The sequence below is a fragment of the Cololabis saira genome, chromosome 21, assembly GCF_033807715.1.
Source record: "Cololabis saira isolate AMF1-May2022 chromosome 21, fColSai1.1, whole genome shotgun sequence".
Classification (NCBI taxonomy): Eukaryota; Metazoa; Chordata; class Actinopteri; order Beloniformes; family Belonidae; genus Cololabis; species Cololabis saira.
Genome location: NC_084607.1, coordinates 6,882,412 through 6,907,719, shown reverse-complemented (window position 1 = coordinate 6,907,719; position 25,308 = coordinate 6,882,412). Strand labels below are relative to the sequence as shown.

Genomic DNA, 25,308 nt, shown 5'->3' with positions numbered 1-25,308 from the left:
GGTCATCTGTCTTACTGAGTTCTTCAACATGGGCTTTACTTGTGATAAAAAGTCATTTCACTATTCATTTGACAATAGCTCAGATAATCTCAATATTGGCTTGTGTTTCCAGCCAAAGCAGCTTGAAAAAGAATAAGCTGATTTATTTCTCCGTGACGCAGCTGATGCTGCTCGTTGTGAGACTCGGGATGAGGATGAATCTATCCTTCTCTGTACGTTTTATTATTCTATCTCTTTTCTTATCATTTCATTTAATTTTATTTGTTATTTACTGTTTAATTGTCATGTTCTGGACTCTGGAAAGATCCTAGTGACAACTTCTGTTCTGCAACGCTGTATAAATGAATGAATGAATAGTCTTTATTTCAGTCTTAAGCCTTGTACAAGTTAAGCCATTTTTACAAAATGAAAAATAAAAAAAAGTAAAATAAACATTGCTTTTGCCGAAAAGGTGTAGCTGAAGCCGTGGTTTATAGTGCCTACACTTTTTATCTTGTGATCAACTTAAATCTGGAACATTAGCATTAATCCGTGAAAACAAACAATGCATAAAGAAGACAAAAAAATAAAGAAGACAAAATATAAAATTGACGTTTCACATTCTAGAATGTTTTTGATAATATTCTTTATAGTTGTAGTGTTTTATATTTATTTACAATATTTTCTTTAAAAATTTTCTTAAACTTGTAGATAGAACTGTACATTTTTACATCGTTGTCACAACTATTCCATATTTCTCTAGCCTTAATTGATGTCCATCTCTTTTTAATATTTGTTCTTAGAGAGAGAGAGAGAGAGAGAGAGCACACATGTGCCCCTGCCTGTTTTTAGTCATCATTTATAACATTTTATGTATATTTTATTTTATGTATATGGGTGTGTTACTGTGTAGAGTAAGTTCCAGGTCAGGTGGACTACTCTGCTAAGTTACATGTATTGTGCATTTATAATTGCGACTTCTTGTTTTATTCTGTTGCCATCAACCTGACAAGGGACTGCAGATGAAAAATAAGCCTGATGACTATATCTGGCATATTTACATTTATGTATTTACTTATTTAAATGTGTATTAATATACACTGTCCCTATTCTAAATAAATAAATAAATACTGTCGTCATCTCAAACATGAGTTTCCCCCCTCAGGTCATAGCGGGTTTCTTTTATTTGGAACAAATAAATTGAATTGAATTGAATTGTTGATTTGAATTGCTCCACATTGGACTATTGCAATGCACTTTATGTTGGCATCGCCCAATCTTCTTTTAGCCGTCTTCAGCTGGTACAAAATACATCTGCCCGTCTTTTAACAAACACACCCAGACGAGAGCAGATCATCCCGGTCCTCTATTCCCTTCACTGGCGCATGTTCGTTTTAGAGTTGATTTTAAACTAATTTTTATATTCAAATTTTTCTAATTTTTTGAGATAGGATATTTGAGTTTTCTTAAGCTGTAAACCATGATCAGCAATATTAAAATAATAAAAGGCTTGCAATATTTCAGTTGATTTGTAATGAATCCAGAATGTATGACATTTTTGTTTTTGTAATTGCATTACAGAAAATCACAATATTCTAATGTTCTGAGACAGTCCTGTATCTGTGTGTTTGGGCGCGAGCTGCCAAATCAAATTGGCCTTCAAGGGATTACTGAATGAATGAATGGTTTATGAATGAATGAATGGTTTATTTCGGACAGAATACATTGAGACATTTACATGTTCATTTCACAAATAAAATAAAAGGTAAATAGAAATGTCCGAAAAAGGAGTAGGCTGAAGCCAAGGGCTTATTATAGCCTATCCTGTGCAGTGTATATCATTCACACAATATGGCATATGGTGGATGATAATACACAAATAAGAAAATAAATATATAAAAAGAAAACAAAGAGAAACTGTCATTGCATTATGTTATATAAAAATAGTAATACTAATAATGTAAAAAGGGGTATATAGTGGTGCTATTTTCATGTTAATCTATAATAGTCTATACCAACATAATTAACAGATTTCTTTATCTGACATTTATGACATTTTTGTTTTTTTAATTGCATTACAGAAAATAAAGAACTTTATCACAATGTTCTAATTTTCTGAGACAGTCCTGTATGTGTGTGTTTGGGCGTGAGCTGCCGAATCAAATTGCCCTTCAAGGGATTAATAAAGTTGTCTTGAATCTTGAATCTTTATTGTCTTAGTTTGGCCCTTATACTCCGTCGTACTGTTGTAATTAGGGTTGCCAACTCCCTGTAAAATAAATAAGGGACACCTCCCGATTGCCTTCACCCTTCCTGGCGTGGTGAATTTTTTTAGCCCCTTTTTTTGTCAGTGAAACGATTTTTTCACTATTGGACTCGAACCTGAACCTGAGATGCATATTTTTGAATGCCATAAACACATGGAAAACAAATTATTATCCAGCAATTCACTTTAATACAAAATAACAAAATCAACTGAATAAAATAAGTATCTTTTTTAAACAGAAACCTGTCCTGCTTTACTTAAAATTGTATACATTTATATAAAACAATATAAAGAAAGCAGAACATCCATTCTGTAATAGTGCACATTTTTAGTGCAATAAATAAAGTGCAAACAGAAAGTCTGTAGAAAACTTGTAAACATATTTGTGCCTCAAAGGCCATGACTGCAGGCTACAGCTACAGAAACAAAATAACTTATGAACTCAACAGCTCAATGCCATTTTCCATTGGCATTTTATGACTATTTTTTGACTCTCACAGTAATACGGGACAAAGTGCGTCTCTTTTCAGCTCAATACGGGATGCGAACTTTAGTTTATAAATACGGAGACGATTCCGTTTTTCAAGGGATGGTTGGCGACCCTAGTAGTAATAGCAGAGGTGTCAAAAGTATTCACATTCATTACTCAGGTAGAAGTATAGATACTAGAGTTTAAAAATACTCCTGTAGAAGTTGAAGTATCAACTCAAGTTTTTTACTCAAGTAAAAGTATAAAAGTACTGGTTTCAAAACTACTTAAAGTATAAAAGTAAAAGTAATGTAAGGGGGAAAAAAGCCATTAAAAATGAATGCATCTTAGTATAATACAAATATATTAAAGAACCATATATGTGTACTATTGAGCATTAACATGTGTTTCAGAGAGCAGGAGATATGATGACTAGTTATAAGTATTGTAATGGTGCAAAAAGTCAAACTTCAGAGGCATGTTATCATTTATCCTAACCTTTATTGGAATGTACATCCAAGTTTAGTTGCAGGAATCTGAGGGAACGGATGTAAGAACAAAACTGGACAAGAACATCTGAAACAACCACAACCAAATTCACTCTATCCGGATGGAGCAATTTAACTGGATAGTTTTTTTTTAAAGGCCGAAATGAAATAGATTAACGAGGCTGTTTTTAAAATGTAAGGAGTAAAAAGTACAGATAATTGCGTGAAAATGTAAGGAGTAAAAGTAAAAAGTCGTCTGAAAAATAATTACTCCAGTGAAGTATAGATAACCAAAATTAATACTTAAGTAAGGTAACGAAGTATTTGTACTTCGTTACTTGACAGCTCTGACTGGACCACACAATCTCCTCTAGCTGCTCCTTTATAAACTGGTTCAGTACAGGAGGAGCAAGTCCATGAATGATTTTATACAATAGACATAAGTGTGAGCATTTGATGAGATTTTCCAGATGTAACAACTTATATTTCAATAAAATATGGCAGTGATGATAGTCATTGGATTTCTTGTCCAGTACCTTTATGGTTTTTTTATATAAGGAAAGTAGTGGTTTAAGTGCAGTGTTACTAGCTTGAGACCAGGTTGTCAAGCATTATGTTATATGGGAGAAGATCATTGAGTGGAATGAATGAATGAATGAATGAATGAATGAATGAATGAATGAATGAATGAATGAATGAATGAATGAATGAATGAATGAATGCATGAATGAATGAATGAATGAATGATTTTTATTTTTTTGTCATGTCCGAAGACCCATCCCTTACGGGATTATAAGACACCAGAAACAGAAAATCATCAAATACACAATATCACACGCACTTATTTGGGAGCTACACAATGTACACCGGAAAAACAAAATAAATAAATCAAAAACCAGAATGGATATTTTTACATATATGTTACTTTTCTTCGCCTATCCCACGCTTTCTCCAAATAGTCAGCAAGTGCAAATACTTTATGATCAAAAATCCATTTGAGTCTCTCAGCATCGTTTACCCACATCAAATCCAAATTCTTACACCTATCAAATAATTTTTGACGCAGCTCATGATACAGAGGACAATAAAAAGAAAATGGAACTGGATGGAGTGGATGTACATTAGTGCAGCTTTGGTTGACATGCAACTGCGAACATGTCTAAAGTTTGCCAGATTGAATTTGATGCATTTAGAAACCTTTTTGATATGTTCTTTAAATTTAAGATTACTATCAATGACCACCCCGAGGTATTTAAAATCTGAGACAACACACTACCCTTATGATAAAATCCACCATCCCCCCTGATTTTTTTTACAACTCGAGTACTGGCTATATAAATAAAATAGAATTGTAGTGGGTTTGTTTCTTTTCCGCGGCAGCGGCTGCCGCACGCGTTTGCCGCGTGCGGCAGCCGCTGCCGCGGCAGGAAGTTGCGCCGCTCCGTCCGCGCTCCGGCGCCGCGGTGCGCGCGCACACACACGCACTTGTCTGCGCGGTCCCGGTCAGGACTCGGCTCCAGCAGCGGAACCCGCAACCCCGAACCCCCGAACCCCCGCCATTCCCCGCGGTGGAGCCGCCGCCGCCGCGCAGCTGCCGCCCTAGCGGCGCCGGAGGGGGTGAGTCCAGCAGAACCGGAACAAAGCGGGCCCGGGACCGGGTCGAACCGAGCTGGTCCCGGTGCTGGAGGAGGAGGAGTGGGGGGATCTTTGTGTAGCTCGGGGCTAACGCGATGCTACGTGCGGGGACGGAACCGAACCGCGGCCAGAACGCCGCGCACGCCGCGCTAGCGGCGTGCGCGGCGTTCTGGCCGCGGTTCGGTTCGGAATGCGCTGGCTCGGTTCGTTTGTGCAGCTTTTGTTGTCTCAGCGCGGGAGCTAGCTAGCTGCTAGCTGTTAGCCGCCTAGCCGCGCGCTCCCGCGGGCTCTCTCTCTCTCTCTCTCTGGCCGCGGGAGCGCGCTTTCCGCCTCCTCCTCCCGGACGAGCTGGAAAATGGCTGTTCTGGTGGTGAGGGGGTTTAGGGGGGTGAGGGGGGGCTGGGGCCCGGGAAACCCGCCCAACCCCCGGGGGGGGCCAAGGTCAGACCCCCCAGGACCCAAACACCAGGTTACAGGGGGGACCGGACCAGGACCGGGTCTGGAAGTCTAGATGTGGACCAGGTCTAGAGGTTTCAGGGGTCTAGAGGTTTTTAGGGGTCTAGGACCAGGTTTCAGGTTTCCTGCAGGTTTTAGGGGGTTTCAAGGGACCAGGTCTGCAGGTTTCAGGGGTTTCAGGGGACCGGGTCTGCAGGTTTTTAGGGACCGGGTCTGCAGGTTTTTAGGGACCGGGTCTGCAGGTTTTTAGGGACCGGGTCTGCAGGTTTCTGGAGGTTTCAAGGGACCGGGTCTGCAGGTTTCTGGAGGTTTCAAGGGACCGGGTCTGCAGGTTTCTGGAGGTTTCAAGGGACCGGGTCTGCAGGTTTCAGGGGTCTGGAGGTTTCAGGGGTCTAGAGGTTTCAGGGGACTAGGACCAGGTTTCAGGGGGCCGTGTTTTCAGGTTTCAAGGGACCGGGTCTTGAGGTTTCACAGGGTTTTTGAGGGGCCGGGTCTGCAGGTTTTTAGGGGTTTCAAGGAACCAGGTCTGCAGGTTTTGAGGGACCGGGTCTACAGGTTTCAGGAGGTTTCAAGGGACCGGGTCTGCAGGTTTTCAGGGTTTTCCAGGGACTGGGTCTGCAGGTTTTTAGGGGTTTCCAGGGACCGGGTCTGCAGGTTTCTGGAGGTTTCAGGGGACCGGGTCTGCAGGTTTTTAGGGGACTGGGTCTGGAGGTTTCAGGGGTCTGCAGGTTTTAGGGTCTGCAGGTTTTAGGAGGTTTCAAGGGACCGGGTCTGCAGGTCCAGGTCTGGACCCGGGTCTGCAGGTCCAGGTCTGGACCCGGGTCTGCAGGTCCAGACCTGGACCGGGTCTACAGGAAGCTGCAGGGTCTGATTCCGGGTCAGGGCTCAGGTTCTGGTCCCTGAACTCAAGGTGACCTCCTCGTTTGTTTGGAGATTTTATACGTCAATTAGCTGATTTAAATAGCTGATTAAATAAAAAGTAAATAATGAGAATCTTTTGATCTTGACGGGTGATCTTTGGTAAAAAAACAACAACAATCGTATGATCGTACACAAATACAACCAGAGATGCAGAACATTTAACTTTTATCACGGTTTTATTTGACGTAAATGTGGACAGAAGAAACAGACGTGCTAGCGATGCTACGGGCCTCCCTTTGCCCCCGTTAGAGGAACTTTTTCAAGTTTTGGTTATTATTCTTTACCATGTTGCTTCACCTGGCGGTCTGTCCGAGAAATTATGGCCGGGTGAAAAACACTGTTCATCTGTGTTTGTATCGATCCCTCTACAATCAGCTAAATAATCTAAAAAATAAAAAAAAAACTATCAGAATTAAATAAATTATACTCCTTATGATGGCTGATGGGTTTTAATCAAGGACTTTTCTAGTTTGCTTTCGTTTTACTTTCTTTTATTTATTTATTTATTTCATTCATTAAAAGAAAAACAAAACAGTTCAATATAATTACAACAAATCTCTTTCCTTGAAGGAAAGGGAACGGAAAGTAGACTAAACTTATTTTATCTGACCCCTTTTTCCTAAGAAATCACATTTCAATTAATGGAATAGTAAAAAAAAAAAAAGACAAATTACGTGATTTAAAAAAAAAAAAAAACACTCTCCAATAAATAGCTGTCATCAAACATAGATAGTCGTATTCTTTTTTGATCCAAACAAAAAAAATATGACAATGTGGCTAAAAAGAGAGAGGAAAAAAAAAGAAAACCCACCTAACTTAACAATTATCATGATATTTCTTCATCAAACTGGCTTTTATTATTCTTTTAAATGTAATGTTTGATTTGCATTCTTTGGCTTCTGTATCCAGATTGTTCCATAAACTGATACCTTTTACAGAAACACAACGCTCCATTCATTTTGTCCTGAATTTGTTTTTGTTTTTTTAAAGATCTCTGTTCCTTTTAAGGAACTTTGCTGATGGAGAATCTCTGGGTTAAGTTGTCGTTTTTCCAGGCGTTCTGTGGGCGTGTCTCACCTGCGTGACCTTTGAGAGGTCACTGCCAGGAAACTCGTTTTCTACTTTCAGAAAGCATTTTAAATTTTTTTGGTAGAAACGGTACGGATGTGTGGTGGAACTGAGTCCTGGATCCCCCCCCTCCTCCACCCCGTCCTCTCGACTTCTCGTCCTCTTTTACTTCATTTTACTGGATATCTTCACCGGTCTTGGAGTTCTGGTACCGAGAAGAACTGTTGGTGACGACAGGATGGTCATTGGTGTTTTATAATCTTAGGCCACGTTTACAAATAGTATTTACCTGTATTTACACAAACGGATATTTCCCCCTCTACGTTTTGAAAAATACCATAATTTACTCGAACCCGCATAAATAGCTGTTAAGGTGCTATGAGCAGCCAAACCTACAGGGGGCAGTGTAACGAGAAGATAAAGTCATACTAGCCAATCGGAATCCTGGAAAAAAACATCAACAAATGACACGAGTAACTTCCAGTTACTTCCAAGATGAACGAGAGTCTTTTGTTTAAAGTGACAGAGAAGTGGAGTTACTTTTAAGGGCGACTTTAGAATATAAAACAGGTAAAATACAAGAAAATATTGACGGTGGCCAAACAAATTGTAAACACAGGTCGCACACATGACACTGGTGACGTTTCTGTCGCATAATGTGACGTTCTGAAGCCTTAATGTCCGTTTCTCTCTGTTTACAAGCAAACGTGAAGACGGAGTTTTTACAAATCTCCACTTTGGCCGGAGTTTTCAGAAATTATCGTTTTTGGTGACTTTGAGCTTTGTTTTCGCGTAAACGAACGGCCAAAACGCATGAAAACACCACCGTTTTTGCTCCGTGTAAACGGGGCCTCAAAGCAGCAAAGTTTTTCACCACACAAGTTAAATAAATCATGTTTTTGACCTGAAGAAATCTTCTTCAGTGTTTTCTCGTCAGTTGGCCTCAAACCGAATAGCTAAACAAATGGATTTAAGCTATTTCCCACTTCATGATCTGATTTAAGGCCACTAATGATTATTTTTTTTATCGATCAATCTTATGAAGATTCTTTTCACTTCTTGATACATTTTTCTGTTAAATGCCAATGAATAATACATTTTACCATTCTCACAGCTTTTTACTTTAAAGAAAAGAAAAAAATTCATACATAAACCAAAGCAAAAGTGTCTCAGGACTCATTTAGTTTATTCAGAACAATCTCCATAAATCTAAAATAACTTATTCAAAAAGTGCAAACACAGTTTAAAAGTCCATAATTCTAATATAAATTCTCCCCAAAGTTGTGAGTCTGAATGGTTTAATCACATTGAATATGTTAGTTTTAATCTTAAATTATCTTTTACTAGCTGACGGCACAAACGTGACAATATTAGAAATAACTTTGTTTAGTTTTAATGCTCAAAAAAGACCCAAAAAGCCTGGAAGACTTTGAAGCATTTAGCCGGTTAGCATAATCGTCTTATTCTTTACACCAGAAAATCATCACGTGAAAACTATAAAATAAAAATAAATAACACATTTACTGTCACTTAATAATGAGGTAAATGCTCATGTTGTTGTGGCGTCGTCACTTTGAGGTTTGAGAACCAGGATGTTTTCTGTTGAGATGCTGCGATGGAAAATGTCCTTCCGGATATAAACTGTGATGTGTTTTTTCAATTATTCCTTTATTTTAGTTGGTTCTGGGTTTTACCCTTGGAGAGAGTATTTAGTTGCTAGTACGTCTTTTGCAGACCTCTGATGTTTGGCTTTCTAGAGGCCACAGAGGTTGGTGGCGCTGCATCTTTATAAGGATCCTATGAACCTTGCAACACCCTTTACGTCCGTGGTGTAGGAAGTGATTCTTTTGAAGAAAAAAAAAAGTATAAATTGTGATGGAAAATTCAGCCTCGGCCACTTGATTAAACCAAAACTGCTGAGAGCAGCAAAGTCTAGCCTTGTGCGCAGACTGGTAGTCTGCTCACAAAGATGAACACGGACCGTAAAGAGCAACGTTTTGTTGAGTTTCTCCCTGAAAAAGTCCCAAACCTGAAGCTCCAATCCAGTTTTAAGAGGTAAATGTTTTATTAGATTAATGATTGCTGCTTATATAGAAAGTGTGGGAAAGTGTGGAATAAACAAAGAAAAGTAACATATATGTGAAAATATCCATTCTGGTTTTTGTTGGGGAGAAAGAAATATTAAGTATTTTTATTTTATTTATTTATTTATTTTTTATTTGATTTATTTATTTTGTTTTTCTGGTGTACATTGTGTAGCTCCCAATTAAGTGAGTGTGATATTGTATATTGATGATTTTCTGTTTCTGGTGTCTTATAATCCTGTAAGGGATGGGTCTTCGGACATGACACAAAAATAAAACTAATTCATTCATATATATATATATATATATATATATATATATATATATATATATATATATATAATTTTGTAGACAGAAGGAAAGACAGCACTTGGGCACTTTCTGGACTCAAAACACCAAGATTCCTTGCTAAAAGAACATGCGCAGAAAACAAATTCCTGTTCCTTCTGATGGGGAAATCCCGTTAGGCTAAACATGACCAAATATTCGGGTTAGGAAAGGAGTAACCCAGGGGTCATATTCGGGTTTTTTTTAAACCAGAATATGAGCAAATTTTGGTTATTCTAAGGGGTTATTGGTGTTTACATGGCTGTGCGCAACCGGGTTATTGCTAATATTCCAGTAAGAAAAAGGTTATTGACTGCATGTAAACGTAGTCACTGATCTCTTATGAACGATTATGTTCTGTCAGGTCTTTATTCACAGCTCAGACGTCCAGACAGCGCACTGACTTCAGCACTCGCGATAGTGACGACAGCTAACTCTTGGCTACAGACAGACAGCAATCAAAAGACCAAACCAGTTTTTGCACCCAGCAGTGCATGTAGATGTTTGCTGTAAAGTTTGTTCAGACTTCTGGTCTGAACCGGTGAGTTTCTTTGCAGCTGGCTGAAGTAAAGTGAAAATCCAGTTGGGACTGGTTCTGAACGGGCTACTTTGGTGGAAGGAGCCGCGGGATGCCGGGCGGGGGTTCATAAGTTCTGGCGTGAGAGGGAGCGAGGTCTGATCTGTCTGGGCTCCGTTGGTGGCAGGACGGTGAAAATGCGAGCGTTTAAATCCCGGTGTTTCTTTAACGAGATGAGCAGTAATCTGCTGCAGACGCCACATCAGACGGTTAAAAGTGACACAATAATCTGAGAAGGAAGCGCTGATCTGATTACTGACCGCTGAGAAATCACCACGGACAGGAGAAACCTGTTGAGGGTTCGTAGTGTTTAAGAACCCAACAACAACACACAGACACGAGTCAGTAGGCTTGTGTTGAAAAAATCGATTTTCCGATTCTAAATCTATTCTCATATTAATTCCTAAAAATCGATTCATATGTCTAAAGATTGATTTAGAAAAAGGAATGTTTTGTTGGACACAAGAATAAATGGTGCCATGTTTTTGCCTTTAAATATGTTTAAAGGTATGAAAACATTAAAGTTTTCAGTTATAATTGCATAAATGATCTATATTTCATTACTTTATATACTGTCTTGGGGTTACATTTGCATAAAATGCTAAAAACCAAATTCTCAAAAATGAAAAACAGAGAAAATGGAAAAAATAAAAACGGAATGTGGGAAAAAATAAAACCGATTTCATCCGTCTCTGTTTCCTCCCTGGATCTCTTTGGTAATTCTGCCCCACACGATGTTTCTGAAAGCAGTTCTATCAGCATTCTGGGAGCTGATTGGTCCTTACAGCATCATTAGCTGCCAATACTTGCTGTTTAATCTCAATATAATACTAGTAGTAATATTTTGCACAACTACAGTCATATAATTCATGCAACAGCTCAAAAAACAGTTTTAATAACACTAACCTAAATGAATATCTGAATCGAATCTTGATAATCGATTCTGAATCTTAAGAATCGTAATCGAATTGATTCTTGACATCTGAATTGATCCCCAGCCCTACGTGTAAGAATACCAACAAAAAAGTTCAATAAATGAAACGTGGGAAGACTTTTAATAATATAGATGTGAGCTTGACCATCAGTATGAATGATGAGTGACTGAATAATGAGAGCGTTGTGAGCATCTCTTATTATTATTATTATTATTATTATTATTATTATTATTATTATTGTTGTTGTTGTACTGCTGATTGGTTGGGGCTGCAGGCCAGAGCTAAGATGATTTTCAGCTCATATACGTAATCATCCCTGAATGTTGTATCTTTTTTTTTGTGATCAAATGTTTTTATTTATATTTTTTTTTTTTAATAATAAACGGCAGGTCTGTTGTAACTAAAGTTGCTTTCGTCAACGAAAATTATGACTAAATATCGTCGTCAACGAACCTTTATCACCTGAGGAAAACGAGACGAGATGCAACGAAAATGCTGGTCGTGACAATAACGATAATTAAATATATAATGCAATATCCTACAGGAATAAATACCAGACTAAAATGTAGATTACAAAATAAAAACTCTGCTAAAATGTGTCTTCATTTTCGTTGACCAAAACGAGACGAAATGTTCTACCAAAGATCCTTAATCTTCATGTTGTCAGTAGTTTCCTCTGGTTTAGTGGCTGCTGCTGGGTGACGTCACGTCCTCACAGAATCACAGGAAAAAATAAAAGTTGTAAACTCAAATTAGAGTCTTCTGTATCTGGAATGAATGTATTCTTGAGTCTATAAGGTAACAATAATATAATATTAAGATAACCTTGTTTGAATTGTAAAATGGAATGAAATTGAATGAGGAACATATGACTGGAAAAAAATGTCTTTTATTTGAAAGACACAAAATGCAAAACAATCCTGTGCGTTTGCCCTATTGTTACAGTTTGTAATGCTTTGTAACTGTTAAGTTTTAAAGAGAAAGCCAGGCCAACCATTTTCCACAAACTGAACTAAAAGTAAATGTCAGGTTTGCATTATGCATCTTCAGTTTCATACAAGTACAAATATTTTACCACAAACTGAATAGTTTCTCTCATGTATGACTTGACTTTTTTTTTTTCCAGAAATTTAACAACTAAAATTAAATAAATAAATAAAAGTAAAGAAATAAACTATGAAAAGTCCAAAACTCTTCCCAGGCACCGCTAACTGTAATTCACTGTGATGGTGCTGCATGTGGCTTTGCATGTTGCTAGTGTTAGGTGTAGGGCAGGGTTCCCCTACAATGTTTGCAGATTGTTTGCGTCTTGTCAGCCACTCAGTCGCCGTTTCTATCCAGAATTGGAAATCCAAAATGCCGCCATACCGGTGACTTAAATGTGACGGGGGGCGTCTTCTATTGCTACATTGTTCTCCATTCTACTTGTAAATTCTACGTGCTACACACTCCACTGAAACAACAAGCATTGGAAAGATGGGAGAGGGGTGCGGCGCAGATTAGTCACCCACTAGCTCTGAGCACCCTCTTGTGTTAAAACAAAATCACTACATTGAAAAAGAAATCAGCGTCTTCTTGTATTGACTGGATAAATTTGTCCTAATATTGCGCTACAGTTTGTCACCTCCACGACACGTATCGTGACGTTTTTGTATCGCGAAATTTCGTGGCACGATACATTGTTACACCCCTAGTCAGATGATACTTCCCTGTTAGTAACTCTTCCTTTTCTCTGTGTTTGCAGTGAAACCTCATTGGCCGGTGTGATCCCCGCGGTGGCGGGCCTTGATTGGCTGGAGCTACACTGTCAGCGAAGATGGCCACCGGTCTCGGTTGAAGAGCTAGGCCTCACTGACTCCACCACCCCACCCCTCCCCACCCCCACCCCCACCCCCGACATCACAGTTCAACGCCATGTCGTGAACCGTGATTTCCTCCGACCGCTGCGCTGTAGAGTACTATGGCAATGCATGATATGAGTCGCGCCAAGGGTTTCCCCTGTAAAGAATGTGATATGGTCTGTCCGAGTACTCCAAGTCTACTAGAGCATATGAAAGCACATTATCAGCAAGAAGAGAGTGGACGTTTCGAGTGTGAGCAGTGCGGTCGGATTTACAAGCACGCAGCCAGCCTAGCCAACCATAAGAAGTCCCACGAGGTGGGTTCGTTCCAGTGTCCGGTGTGCACCCGTACGCTGCCCAACGCGGTGGCCTTGAAGAACCACCTACGCATCCATACCTTGTCCCCCAGCAGCGCGCAAACAGAGGAGGAGAGCGAGGAGGTGCCCGAGGAGGCGGGCCACGACGAGAGGGACTACGGCCTCGCCCAGGACCTCTCGGACGGATTTGGTCGCTCCCATTTGAACAATAGTGGTATGGGCCATAGCGTCCTGCCAGGCCACGAGACAGACGACAACGGGAAGAAAAGCTCCCCTGAATCGGACGACGCCTGGGACAGGCCGTTCAAGTGCGACCAGTGCGACAGAACCTACCGGCACCACGGTAGCCTGGTGAACCACAAGAAGTGTCACCAGCAAGGAACTTTTAAGTGCTCGGTGTGTTTTAAACAATTCGGCAACCTGGCGGCCTTAAACAGCCACGAGAGAACTCACTCGAAGTTCAAGACGCCGGGGGCGACCATGGTGAGCAGCAGCAGCGGCGGCAGCCACCACGACTCGGAGCGCGGCGCCGGCTCGCAGTCGTCCCAGAGCGACGACGCCGGCTCCTGCTTCTGCCACCTGTGTCAGATAGCGCTGCCGAGCAAGAGCGACTTCCAGGAGCACATCCTGCTCCACAACGCCGCCGCGCCTCCCCTGGGCCTGTCGCGCAGCTTTCCCGGGATCATGCCTCACAACCTGAGCGCTGTCAGGTCGCCGGCGTACACCCCGGCCCTGGGGGACCCTCTGCCGCTGCCGCCTCTGCCCACTGATAAGAGAGGCCCCTATGACCCTATAATGGGGCCCCCGGTGAACAACCCCATCTACACATGTGCATACTGCGGCGCCGGACACCCAGACCTGGAGACTCTGAAAGTCCACTACCTGACCCACGATCCCCACCCGCCCGCCCACAGCCAAGAAAGCTCCATCCTGAACTCGGACGCGCTCAGCTCCGGATCTCAGGGCTCGGTGGCGTCTCCGTCGGGGGCCCGCGTGCCTCAGGCCAACTCTCCGGACGACGAAGAGCGGCGATTCAAGTGCGGGGAGTGCGGCAAAAGCTACCGTCACGCGGGTAGTCTGGTCAACCACAAACGCTGCCATCAGACGGGCCACTACCAGTGCACCATCTGCTGCAAGCAGTACCCCCACCTGGCGGCGCTGCACAGCCACCTGCGCAGCCACAAGGGCCGTCCCTCTAACCAGCCCATCAACAACGACGGCAGCGACTGGCTGTCCCCCGAGCCGCTCACGCTGGACTCCCAGCAGAACTACGTCCAGGAGGGCAGCGGTGCCACCACGCCCATCTCGCTGCCGGGGAACCTCGGGGACGCCGCCCACTTCGTGCCGGACGCGGGGCACAGCAGCGGTTTGGATTCCCTGGAGTTCCACGACCGCTTCGACGGCAGCTCGCTCTCCCAGAACAGCTCCGCCCACCGGCAGGCCGACCGCCACCAGTGCGCCGACTGCGGCGAGATGTACGGAGACGTTTCAGGCATCAAGTCGCACATGTGCCCTCGCCGCGGTCCGCAGCAGCAGCAGCAGCAGCAGCAAGGCAACATGTCCAACGGCTTCATGGGTAACATGAGCTACCACGGCTCGGGGGGGACCTCGCTACCGTCAGGAAGCTCGAGCGGCATGAAGGAAGGCAGCGGTCAGAGACAGTTCGCACACGGCGGAGGCAAGAGGATAGGCGGCAACGACAAGGACGACGACGACGACGGAGAGGTGTACCAGTGCTCGGTGTGTGGCAACCATTACGCCAGCCTGAGAGCCCTCAGGAGCCACCTCCGCAGCCACGCCAACAACCCCACCGCCCCGGGGCCCTCCAACCTGGAGCAGGACTGGAGGATGATCTGCTCCACCTGCGGCCAGAGCTTCTCCAGGAAGCAGGACCTCCTCAACCACCAGCTGATCCACGGCCCCCAGAGGCCGGACGCCCAGCAGCAGCAGCAGCAGGTCATCGCCGGCGGCTCGGCCAACGGCAGCAAGATCGACGGCCGCAACCACATCTGCGTGGACTGCGGCATGTTCTTCACGGACCGCCACCACCTGATCACCCACCTGTGCCCCGGGAAAAGCCAAGGCGGCTCCATGAACAAGCAGGGTCTGAACGGAGCCAAGGGGATGACCGGAGGGGACGGCGTGGGCGGGGGTGTCGGCGGAGGTAGCCGCGACGTTGGCGGCGGCGACGGCCGGAGAACGATGGTCGACCAAAGCGACAAGCCCCACAAGTGCGACCAGTGCGGACGGGGGTACCGACATCCCTGCTCGCTCCTCAACCACAAGAAGTCCCACAAGACCGGCGTCTTCCGCTGCCTGGTCTGCCAGAAGCGTTACTACAACCTGCTGGCGCTCAAGAACCACCAGAGGACCCACTTTGACCTGAAAAGGTAGATCACGCCCCCTTTATGTGTACAAGTGTCTCTTTCCTTTCATGATTCCACCTTCTTCTGTTTATTAAGCGGCTCATATTCTGAGGCTACAGTCCCCCTGCATGGGTTGCAGGTTTGAATCCCAGCCTGCGCACCTTTGTTGCATGTCATCCCCATTCTCTCTCTCTACCCCCTTCCTGTCTGCAACTTCAATAAAGGGCCACTAGAGCCACAAAAAATCTTAAAAAAAATGAGTCGTGGCGAGGGAGGTCAAGATTGCTCAAAGATGACGTTCAAATTTTCGAACATCTGGTTTTGGATTTTGTCAATAATGGCGCTTTTACACTAGCACCTGCTCGACTCGACTCGGCCTGGTTTCTTTTCCACTACAATTCAGCACCTGGAGCAGAAGTAGGAGGTTGGAGAGAAGCTGCTGTGACGTATTTGATTGTGTATCTAAAAGAAGAAGACAACAACACTAAAGATGTAGAATCTGGAGGAGATGATAGATGTGCTGCTGGATCTGTGGCTTCTGTTTCATATCAAGTTAAAAATAAGAGAGAGAGAAGCTTCAAGCGGTGACGTTTTTCAATGTTTTTTAGTTTCTCGGCGCTGCTGAAAACTCCGTTGGGAGCCGCGAGCAGCTATGAAGTGACAGAGCTCCTGGTAGATCTGGTCGTTCCTTATCGCCGTCTAGATCCCTTTTTAATTCTCTCCTCAGCACCAGGTTTATGAACATCTGCACCTCAGAGTTGGATCACCAAACAGACTTCTGCTGCCATTGCTGGTGGAATAAAATGAACAAGAAACTCCGTCAGAGTCACATCCTGACTCAGACGTCTGACTCCAACCCCCCGACCAATCGGTGGCCTGTAGTGTGATGATATCACAGCCGACTCAGCTGCTTATGGCCCTTTTCCACTAGTACCTACTCAGCTCGCTTCTACCCGCCACGCCCCCGTCTTGCGCTTTTCCACTACGGGCCAAGGCGGGTGGAGCCGCGCCAAGCAGATACTTTTCTGTATCTTTTCAGCCCAACCCGCCCACTTCTCACCTGGGTGTGGAAAAACAAATGAGGACAAAACGGGTGGAGCCGGGACTCAGTCGGGCTGAGTAGGTGCTAGTGGAAAAGCGCCATTAGAACCTTGTCAGAGTAGAAACAGAAAAGTATCTACTCTGCACGTTAGACCCCTGGTGGGAAAGAACCAAACCGAGTGGAGGAGAGACGAGTAGGTGCTGGTGGAAAAGAGCCATAACAGGACAAACGATTACAAAGAGACATAACTACTTGCGGAGGTTGTTGATTTAAGTTTAAACGTATTTAACAACATTTTACAGAAACGAACAAGTAAAATCAACTACTGGCCAAGACCGCAGACCTCTCTCACTCGCCCTCTCTCTCTCGCTCACCCTCTCTCTCTCTCTTTCTCTCTCATTCGCCCTCTCTCTCTCGCTCACCCTCTCTCTCTCTCTTTCTCTCTCACTCGCCCTCCCTCTCTCGCTCATGCTCTCGTTCTCTCTCTGTTGCTCGCTCGCCCTCATGCTCTCTTTCACTCTTTCTCTCTCTCTCACCCTCACGCTTTTGCCCGCCCTCATTCTCTCTCTCGCCCTCTCGTTCTCTCTCTGTTGCTCGCTCGCCCTCTCTCTCTCCCCCTTATGCTCTCTCTCTCACTCGCCCTCACCCTTTCCCTCACACTCTTTCTCTCTCGCTCGCCCTCTCTCGCTCATGCTCTCGTTTTCTTTCTGTTGCTCGCTCGCCCTCACGCTCTTTCTCGCTCGCCCTCATGCTCTCTCTCTCACACTCTCTCTCTCTCGCCCTCGCTCTCGTTCTCTCTCTGTTGCTCGCTCGCCCGCTCTCTCTCTCCCCCCCTTACGCTCTCTCTCTCGCTTGCCCTCACGCTCTCTGTGGATAACGGTTTAACGCGTTACGACAACCAACAAATATCGGGTGCTGGTGAAGTTCTGGTCCAGTAACTTAACGTGGCGGTTTGTCCACATTCAAATATCAACTTTCACCTTCAAAATTCTGTTTTTTAAAACTATTCGAATGCAGAATATTTTTTTACAGCCGTAGTAGTGGTACGTGAGCCGTGCACGTACATGTACTTGAAGAGCACACACTCCTGAACATACATGCTCATAAATACATACTTTTATTATATATATATATATATATATATATATATATATATATATATACTTCTCACTAATAAAACCAATATTATTAAGTAAAGACATAAATAGGGGACGCACGTAACCATGTGAACATATATGCACATATTCATAGGTAGTCATACATGTACACACATACATGCACACACTTCCAGTTTCAACTGATTGGTTGTTAATAGTTTTTATTTTTCTCCTAACACATAAATAATACCACTTGAATGGCCTTTTATTTCACTGCGTAACTGACTGATGCAGGTGAACATAAACATCGACTCCACCCACAACCCACCGCAGCTCAACAACCTCCAGACACGTCGTCGCAGCAGCTTCAGTAAATTTGGAGTTGGGCTGGAAAATACTGCCTAGAAGTAAAATCTTTTCTCTATTTTCTTGGAAACAAAAGGCATTATGGATGATTTTTCAGATGAAGGTTTATATATAAGGTATATTATAATGTTATATTATTAAACAATACAAGAAAACTATTAATACAAATGAATATGAACTAATGGTTTTATCCCCCAGACCGAGTCTGCACCTCCTCAGGAGTTCTGTTGAGTGTGTTATTTAAGTCACACATTCTTACACAGCAGTGTTAGATTCAAGACGGGTGCCGGAGTTAACAAAAAAGGTCCAGTGACGAGGATTCTGGTCTGGGTTTAGTAGCAGGATCTTAGCAGTCACCTAGGCACAGCTGGCGGACTAATCTCTGTCTTCATGGACAGCTGAGTGTCATCTACATAGAAGCATGAAAGTGTATGCCAGGCAGGGCAGTTTCAGGAACCAGAACTCAGACATTCTAGCTTCTAGCTCCTCAGAAAAACACTGAAGAGTCTAAACTTGCATCTGTGTTGTGAAGTTTTGCCAAAAGAATGTTAGAGCGAGGTATCTGGGATACTGGTAGGACTGATTCCAGGCATCCAGAGAGGATGGAGTTTATTCTATTCCCTCTTTTCAATCCAAATGAGAGCTAAATATCTCCTTCGGATTAAACATTTCTTTTCTTGGTACTCAAGCAGCGCTAAATTGGAACATATGAAATGTGAGAAGTAGTGGTCCAAGTACAAAGCCCTGTTGAACACCATGACCGGCTCTGGTTTGTGAGGATCCTTGCTCACACGAGAGAACCAGAGTGTATCAGATAATGTGATTCCCGTCTTCCAAGTCTCTGTAATAAAAAGGTCCACCTTCTGAATGACTTGGACTTGTGAGCCGCGGCCTCGTCCCCAGGGCTCGAGTCACTCAGTGTGATGTGTTTGTGTCTCCCTCGCCTCTGGCGCTCCTTGCTGCAGGCACAAGTGCGAGGAATGCGGCAAAGCCTTTAAAATCCAGAAGCAGCTCATCAACCACCTCCGCCTACACGAGGAGCACCGGGCCAAGGGCCTGGTCCGGACCGGCCCCAACGGTGCCCGCTTCCAGCAGCCCGGCCCGTCTCAGATGCAGAACATGAGGGGGGAGCCTTCCAAGAACCAGGTGATGGGGGTCAAGTACAGCCACCAGGGCTTCAAGAAGCCCTACTCCTCGGCCGGCACCTCCAGGCCCCAGAAGTTCGACCCGGCTGAAAGTGGGCGGCGGCCTTTCGCCTGCGAGGAATGTGGAAAGACATACCGCCACGCCGGCAGCCTGGCCAACCACAAGAACCTCCACAAGATCGGGGAGTACCACTGCAACGTCTGCAACTCCACGTACCCCAACAGGCTGGCCATGAAGAACCACCTCCGCCTGCACTTCGCCCAGAAGAAGCACAACTGCCAGGAGTGCGGCAAGGGCTTCCGCACCCAGCGGCAGCTGGCCACCCACACTACAGCCGGCCTGTGCAAGGGCCCGCAGGGCCCCGGGGCCCAGATGGATTACGAGTGCGACGGCTGCTGCGAGGGATTCGCCACGTCCGAGGAGCTGGCGGCCCACGACTGCCCGGCCCAGCACCTGCCGTCCTCGTCCTCCACCAACAGCTCCACCAACGTCAGCCTGGAGAGGAACTCGGTGGACCTGGACTCGGACGAGCGGCCGTACGCCTGCGACCTGTGCACCTGCACCTACAAGCACGCCAGCTCCCTGCTCAACCACAAGCACACCCACAAGACCGGAGACTTCCACTGCAACTTCTGCAACAAGCCCTACACCAACTACATGGCCCTGCGCAACCACATGCGCATCCACACCCAGCGCAAGAAGCACATCTGCCACACCTGCGGCAAGGCCTTCCGGCTGGCCAGGTTCCTCCGCAACCACCAGAAGGTGCACGAGGAGGGCGCCACGCCCTTCGGCTGCCCCACCTGCGGGAAAAGCTTCCAGGGAAGGTCGGGCCTGGCGCGGCACCGCTGCGGGGACAACCAGGTAGGCATGGAGGTCAGGAGGAAGGCCGCCGCCGCCACCACAGAGGGAGAAGAGTGTCGGTACACGTGAGTTCTCGTCAGTTGTTTGTGATTCTATCGAAGTTGAAAAAAAAAAAACAATAGTGAAGATAAATTTAGGTCTCTACATGTCTATTACAGGTATATGATCTCCAATCCGGCTTCCTTGGGACCATACGCGTGCCGGAATTCGGATTTTTCTGAAGTTTGGACAGATTGAATTAGTGGAGAGACCAGATAAGTCAACACCGTTTGCTTTCAGTTAGCATCACACACAGTAGCTCTAGGCCACCTCACTGTACTGTTTCATGTTGTTTTCTCCTCTGACACAGATTCACGTCGGCCTTTTTGTTTTCTAGATTACTGTTGATGTTGTGTGTTCCTGCTTTTGTTCTGCTTGTGTTTGCTCTGACAGCCAGTTAGCAGACTAGAAAAAGGCTGTTGAGGGAAGATCAGGGAGTATTTGGAGCTAGCTGCACTGCACATGTCCCGCGGCTGATGCCGCCGCTGCCGCCGCTGAGGCTCTTCTAGTTTCACGGACTTCCTTTCGCCTCCTTTAGGCCTTTTGAACCTCAAACGGAGGCTGAGACAGACGTTCAGATGTGACCAGAGCTGAGTGATTAGTGCATCTGTGCAGTGCAGGAAGCAGCAGATACCTCCCAGCTCCCTCCACCCCCCCCACCCCAGTCCTCCCCCCACTGACTTGTCTACAAACGCCAAATGGTGCACCCCTTTGTAGAAAGCTCTGAGCCGGATTTCAGATCATATACCTGTATGTTCAAAGTTTGAAATGTCTGTAGATCTGTGGTCGTGTGCAAATGTTAGAACCTCTTAATCATGTGTTCTGTTTGTTTCTGTGAAAACCTGATAACTCCTGGGATCTGGATCCAGACCTGCAGTTCCTCTACCGGCCATTGGGGTCTGGATCCAACGTTACAGATAATCAACATATTTAGTCTGGTACAACCGAATGGATTTGGTCTCCATGGTTACACGTCCCGTCCTCCAGAAGCCTGTGGTTGATGTCAGAGGGTTTGTGGTGGTGAAAACATGGTGACCAAAAACCAGCGTTAAGTTCCTTTTTCCTGTTTGACGTCCCTGGTCCGTCACATGGTGGTTTAGGAACTCTGAAGGATCTCCCGTAGAGGTCTGAAATAGGGCTGGGCGATATGGACCAAAAGTCATATCTCGATATTTTCTGGATGAATGGCGATACTCGATATATATCGATATTTTTCCTGTGCCATAATTGGGGTTTCCCCCAAAGCATTATAGCATAGCATCTCTGTTAGCTTCATTTTTTCTGAGGCAAACCCTTAAAAAAAACAGTCAGTTTTAATACAAAGCCTCGTGCCAAATGTGACACAGGTACATTTATTAACCGAGGTCTGCACAATATCAAAATGTATAAAACAAATGAAATAAAAATAAACTGCCTGCATATATGGAATAAAAATGCTTCTTGAATAAAATAAAACAAATATCCCTTTCCTGCATAACAATTAAATTAAAATACACTGTGCAATTAATACAATGTAGACAGTAACAGGCAGACTTTTCCACTGAGGTTGACAGTTGTGCAAATAACAAAACATTTGTGCAAATCTCAAATAAAACATTCAAATCAATTTGTCACAAAATAAGCTATATCAAAATCATTAAAAAAAAAAAAAAAAAAAAAAAATGTTTTAATAATCGATATAAACGATATTGTTTCGTACCATATCGCGTTTGAAAATATATCGATATATATATTAAAATCTCGATATAACGCCTAGCCCTAGTCTGAAGGATCTCCTCTAGAGGTTTAAAGGATCTGTAGAGGTTTAGAGGATTTGTAGAGGTCTGAAGGATCTCCTGTGCAGGTTTACCCTTCAGGAGGGCTGGGTCAGACCCTCCCATGATGCTGCAGGGATGAGGGATCTGGATCCGGTAGAGGTCTGGAGGTCTGATGATCATCAGAACCAGGCTGAAACAAAACTGCAGGTTTTTCCTTCACGTTCTAAATTTAGTGAAATAAAAAAGCCTGACCTTTGCACACGACCCCCAGCTGGTCACCTGTCCACCGTCCGTCACTCACCCCCCCCGTCCTCCCTGTCCCCCCTGCACAGGTGTGACCAGTGCGGCCGGTCCTACCGCCACGCCAGCTCCCTGCTCAACCACAAGAACACCCACACCGTCGGCATCTACCACTGCGCCGTGTGCCTCAAGACCTACTCCAACCTGCTCGCCCTGAAGAACCACCGCCGCATCCACTCGGAGACGCGGCGCCACCGCTGCCACGACTGCGGCAAGGCCTTCCGCGTGTCGTCGCAGCTGCACAACCACCGCCGCGTCCACCAGAAGCAGCGGGAGCTGACCTGCCGCGCCTGCCAGCGCGCCTTCCCCACGCCGGCCAGCTTCAGGCTGCACATGGAGATCAGCCACGGCCAGGCCCCCCAGCCCCGCCAGCCCAGGCCCCAGCAGGCCCGCCCGGGGGGCTCCCGGGACCTGGGCTGGGGCTCGGGCCTGGACCTCACGCTGATGCAGGAGCAGGGGCTGAACCCGGGACCTGGCCTGGCCAAGGCCCGCGGCGGTGGCGGCGGCGGCCGGGAGGCCAGGCCCCACGCCTGCGACCAGTGCGGCCGGTCCTACCGCCACGCCAGCTCCCTGCTCAACCACAAGAACAGCCACAAGACCGGCACCTACTTCTGCTCCTCCTGCCAGAAGGAGTTCCCCAACCTCATGTCCCTGAAGAACCACCGCCGCATCCACACCGAGCCCAAGCGCTACCAGTGCCCCGACTGCGGCAAGTCCTTCCGGGTGTCGACGCAGCTCATCTGCCACCGCCGCATCCACACCAAGGAGAAGCCCTTCTCCTGCCAGCACTGCGACAAGCGCTTCTCCTCCAAGTCCAACCTGCGGCACCACATGAAGGTGCACTGGAGCGCTGGAGCGCCGCCGCCGCCACGCGGCATGGTGGCGACGCGCGGCATAGCGGCGACGCCCAACTACCTGGGGATGCCTGGAGGGCCCTTCATCTAGACCGGGGGGGGGGCGGCCTCTGGAGGTGCCAAAATGTAGCCGGACCTTAGTCCTCCTCGTCTTCACTGTGTGAGTGTGTGTGTGTGTGTGTGTGAGTGTGTGTGTGTGTGTGTGTGTGTGTGTAGCTGACTGACCTACTGCACCTCGTATAAGCTCTGTCTCCATCGGTGGACCAGCCTCAAACCGCCCGACTGGGGGCCCGGCCCCCAACTCAGAGACTTGTGGACTCAGGGGGGCCCTGGGGCCCAGGCAGAGACACTTGGGGGGTCTGTCGGTCCAAGTAGAGAGACATTTGGGGGGGGGGGGTCTCAGGATCCTGATGGAGACTTGTTGGTGGCCTGAGGATCCCAGTAGAGACTTTTTGGGACTTCGGGGATCCAAGTGGAGACCGTCAGGGGTCTGAGGGACCTGATCTGGATTTTGAGGGACCTGATGGAGACTTTTGGGGTTCTAAGGGACCTGATCCAGGACGTGCGTCTTCGGTGGCCTTTGTCTCAGTGTTTTTTAACCGTGATGCTGAAACTTGTAGCTCGAGTGGAGAGACGGGATTTTGTACCTTCATCATTTCAAAGAGGCAGCAAAGACTTCTGGGAACTTTTGGGAATAAGGACCTTGTTCTCCGAGAGGTTGTGTGTGTGTGTGTGTGTGTGTGTGCGTGTGTGCGTGTGTGTGCGACGCGGATCGCAGCGTTGGCTGAAACTTTCCCGCCACAAACCAGAGGTGGGCGTGGCCTCCGGGGGGCGTGGCCTCCGGGGCGTCGTCTCCGATCTCGCCGGCCGTCATCACTTTTACCTCAGAAGGACGCGGCCGCAGTCGCCGCGGCGACAGACTGATGCGATGGCGTGCGTTTTAGGGCGTCGCCCGTAAGACTCGTTTCATAGTTACGGTTTAAATAAGTCGTCGGGGGAGGGGGGGGCTGACACGGGCCACAGGCCACGCCCACAAGCGGATCGTCGGATCAAACATATCAACAAACAAACGGGGCGTTTCCGGTTAGCGTTAGCGGCCTTTAACTTTGTTTATTTTAAGATTTAAAGCGTTAAAACTGCAGCTGGGCGTGGCCTCTATCAGGGGGGCGTGGCCTCTACCAGGGGGCGTGGCCTGCATCGCACCGGGGACAAACGGAAACGAGGCGTCGGAGCTGACGGCGTTCAAATGAGTCAAGGTCGTCGGTTGAGGTTAAAAGGGGGCGGTTCCTACTAAAAAAAGTCTTTATTGTCAATTTTTCATACCAAAAAATACAAGAAATCTAAAGTATGCTTCCCTCTTGTCCGACATAAAATAAATGAAATAAAATAAAAATAGTAGTGCAAACAGATTCAATTAAATAGTTAAAATAGTTACTATTTACGTCTCGTAAAAGGCCAGAAACGCCCCCCAGGCGGTACGGGGGTCCGGTCCCGTCATTTCACCAGCTCATGAACCCGGTCCAGAAACCGGAGGACGAATCCGTCCATCTGCCTCTAGAAGACGAGAGACGTCTCCGTCTGCGCGACCGTCGACTCGCATTTGGGTCAGAATTATCATTCCAGATATCTATGATGTCATTTTGACTAGTCAAAACTCTAATTCAAGATATTTGTAATTACATTTTGACTAGTCAAAACATTACATTTTGACTAGGCAGAATGGAAGTTAAAGATATCCCCAATTTATGGAAGAGTATTAGGGCCATGCAGGAGAAAAAATATTTGAGAGGGGAAGATTTTTTTTTTATTGTGCACTTCGGGAAAAAAGTCAAAATGTCGAGAAAAATGTTGAAATACAATTTCAAGAATAAAGTCGAAATTTCGTGAATAAAGTCGAAATTTCGAGAAAGTTGAAATACATTTAGGCCCAATCCCAATTCAACTTCACTCGCCCTTCTTTTCTTCCCTAACCCCTAAAAAAGAAGGGGGAGATTTTAGGGCACTTGAGATCTAGGGCACTTGGCCCAGGTGCCTGTCCCAATTCTCCTACTCCCCCTCGTTTTCATCCCTAACCTGATCAGGAAGCAGAGAGCCAAAAGCTGTTTTAATTTCAG

The 25,308-nt window shown here is 45.8% G+C and overlaps 1 protein-coding gene across 3 annotated transcripts; it reads left to right on the top strand.

The window, feature by feature from the left end:
• Window positions 1-4,670: 4,670 nt before the first annotated feature.
• On the top strand, window positions 4,671-24,885 carry si:dkey-89b17.4 (zinc finger protein 646). Of its 3 annotated transcripts, none has more exons than XM_061712651.1 (5): window positions 4,671-4,819; window positions 12,950-15,753; window positions 19,200-20,309; window positions 20,403-20,499; window positions 22,372-22,504. In XM_061712651.1, exons 2-4 carry the CDS (start codon window positions 13,166-13,168, stop codon window positions 20,479-20,481), a joined length of 3,777 nt encoding a protein of 1,258 aa, XP_061568635.1. In that variant the 5' UTR covers window positions 4,671-4,819; window positions 12,950-13,165; the 3' UTR covers window positions 20,482-20,499; window positions 22,372-22,504. The 3 variants fall into 3 exon arrangements, with proteins under 3 accessions (XP_061568635.1, XP_061568634.1, XP_061568633.1); XM_061712650.1 differs by having other exon boundaries at window positions 20,382-20,499; XM_061712649.1 differs by lacking the exon at window positions 20,403-20,499 and having other exon boundaries at window positions 22,373-24,885.
• Window positions 24,886-25,308: the final 423 nt, after the last annotated feature.

Bases quoted from the DNA above. Each gene is read 5' to 3' on its own strand.
- si:dkey-89b17.4 (XM_061712649.1), top strand. From the start codon at position 13,166: ATGGCAATGCATGATATGAGTCGCGCCAAGGGTTTCCCCTGTAAAGAA. The intron at 15,754-19,199 runs GTAGATCACGCC...TCCTTGCTGCAG, and splicing joins ACCCACTTTGACCTGAAAAG to GCACAAGTGCGAGGAATGCG. The intron at 20,310-22,372 runs GTGAGTTCTCGT...CCCCCTGCACAG, and splicing joins GGAGAAGAGTGTCGGTACAC to GTGTGACCAGTGCGGCCGGT.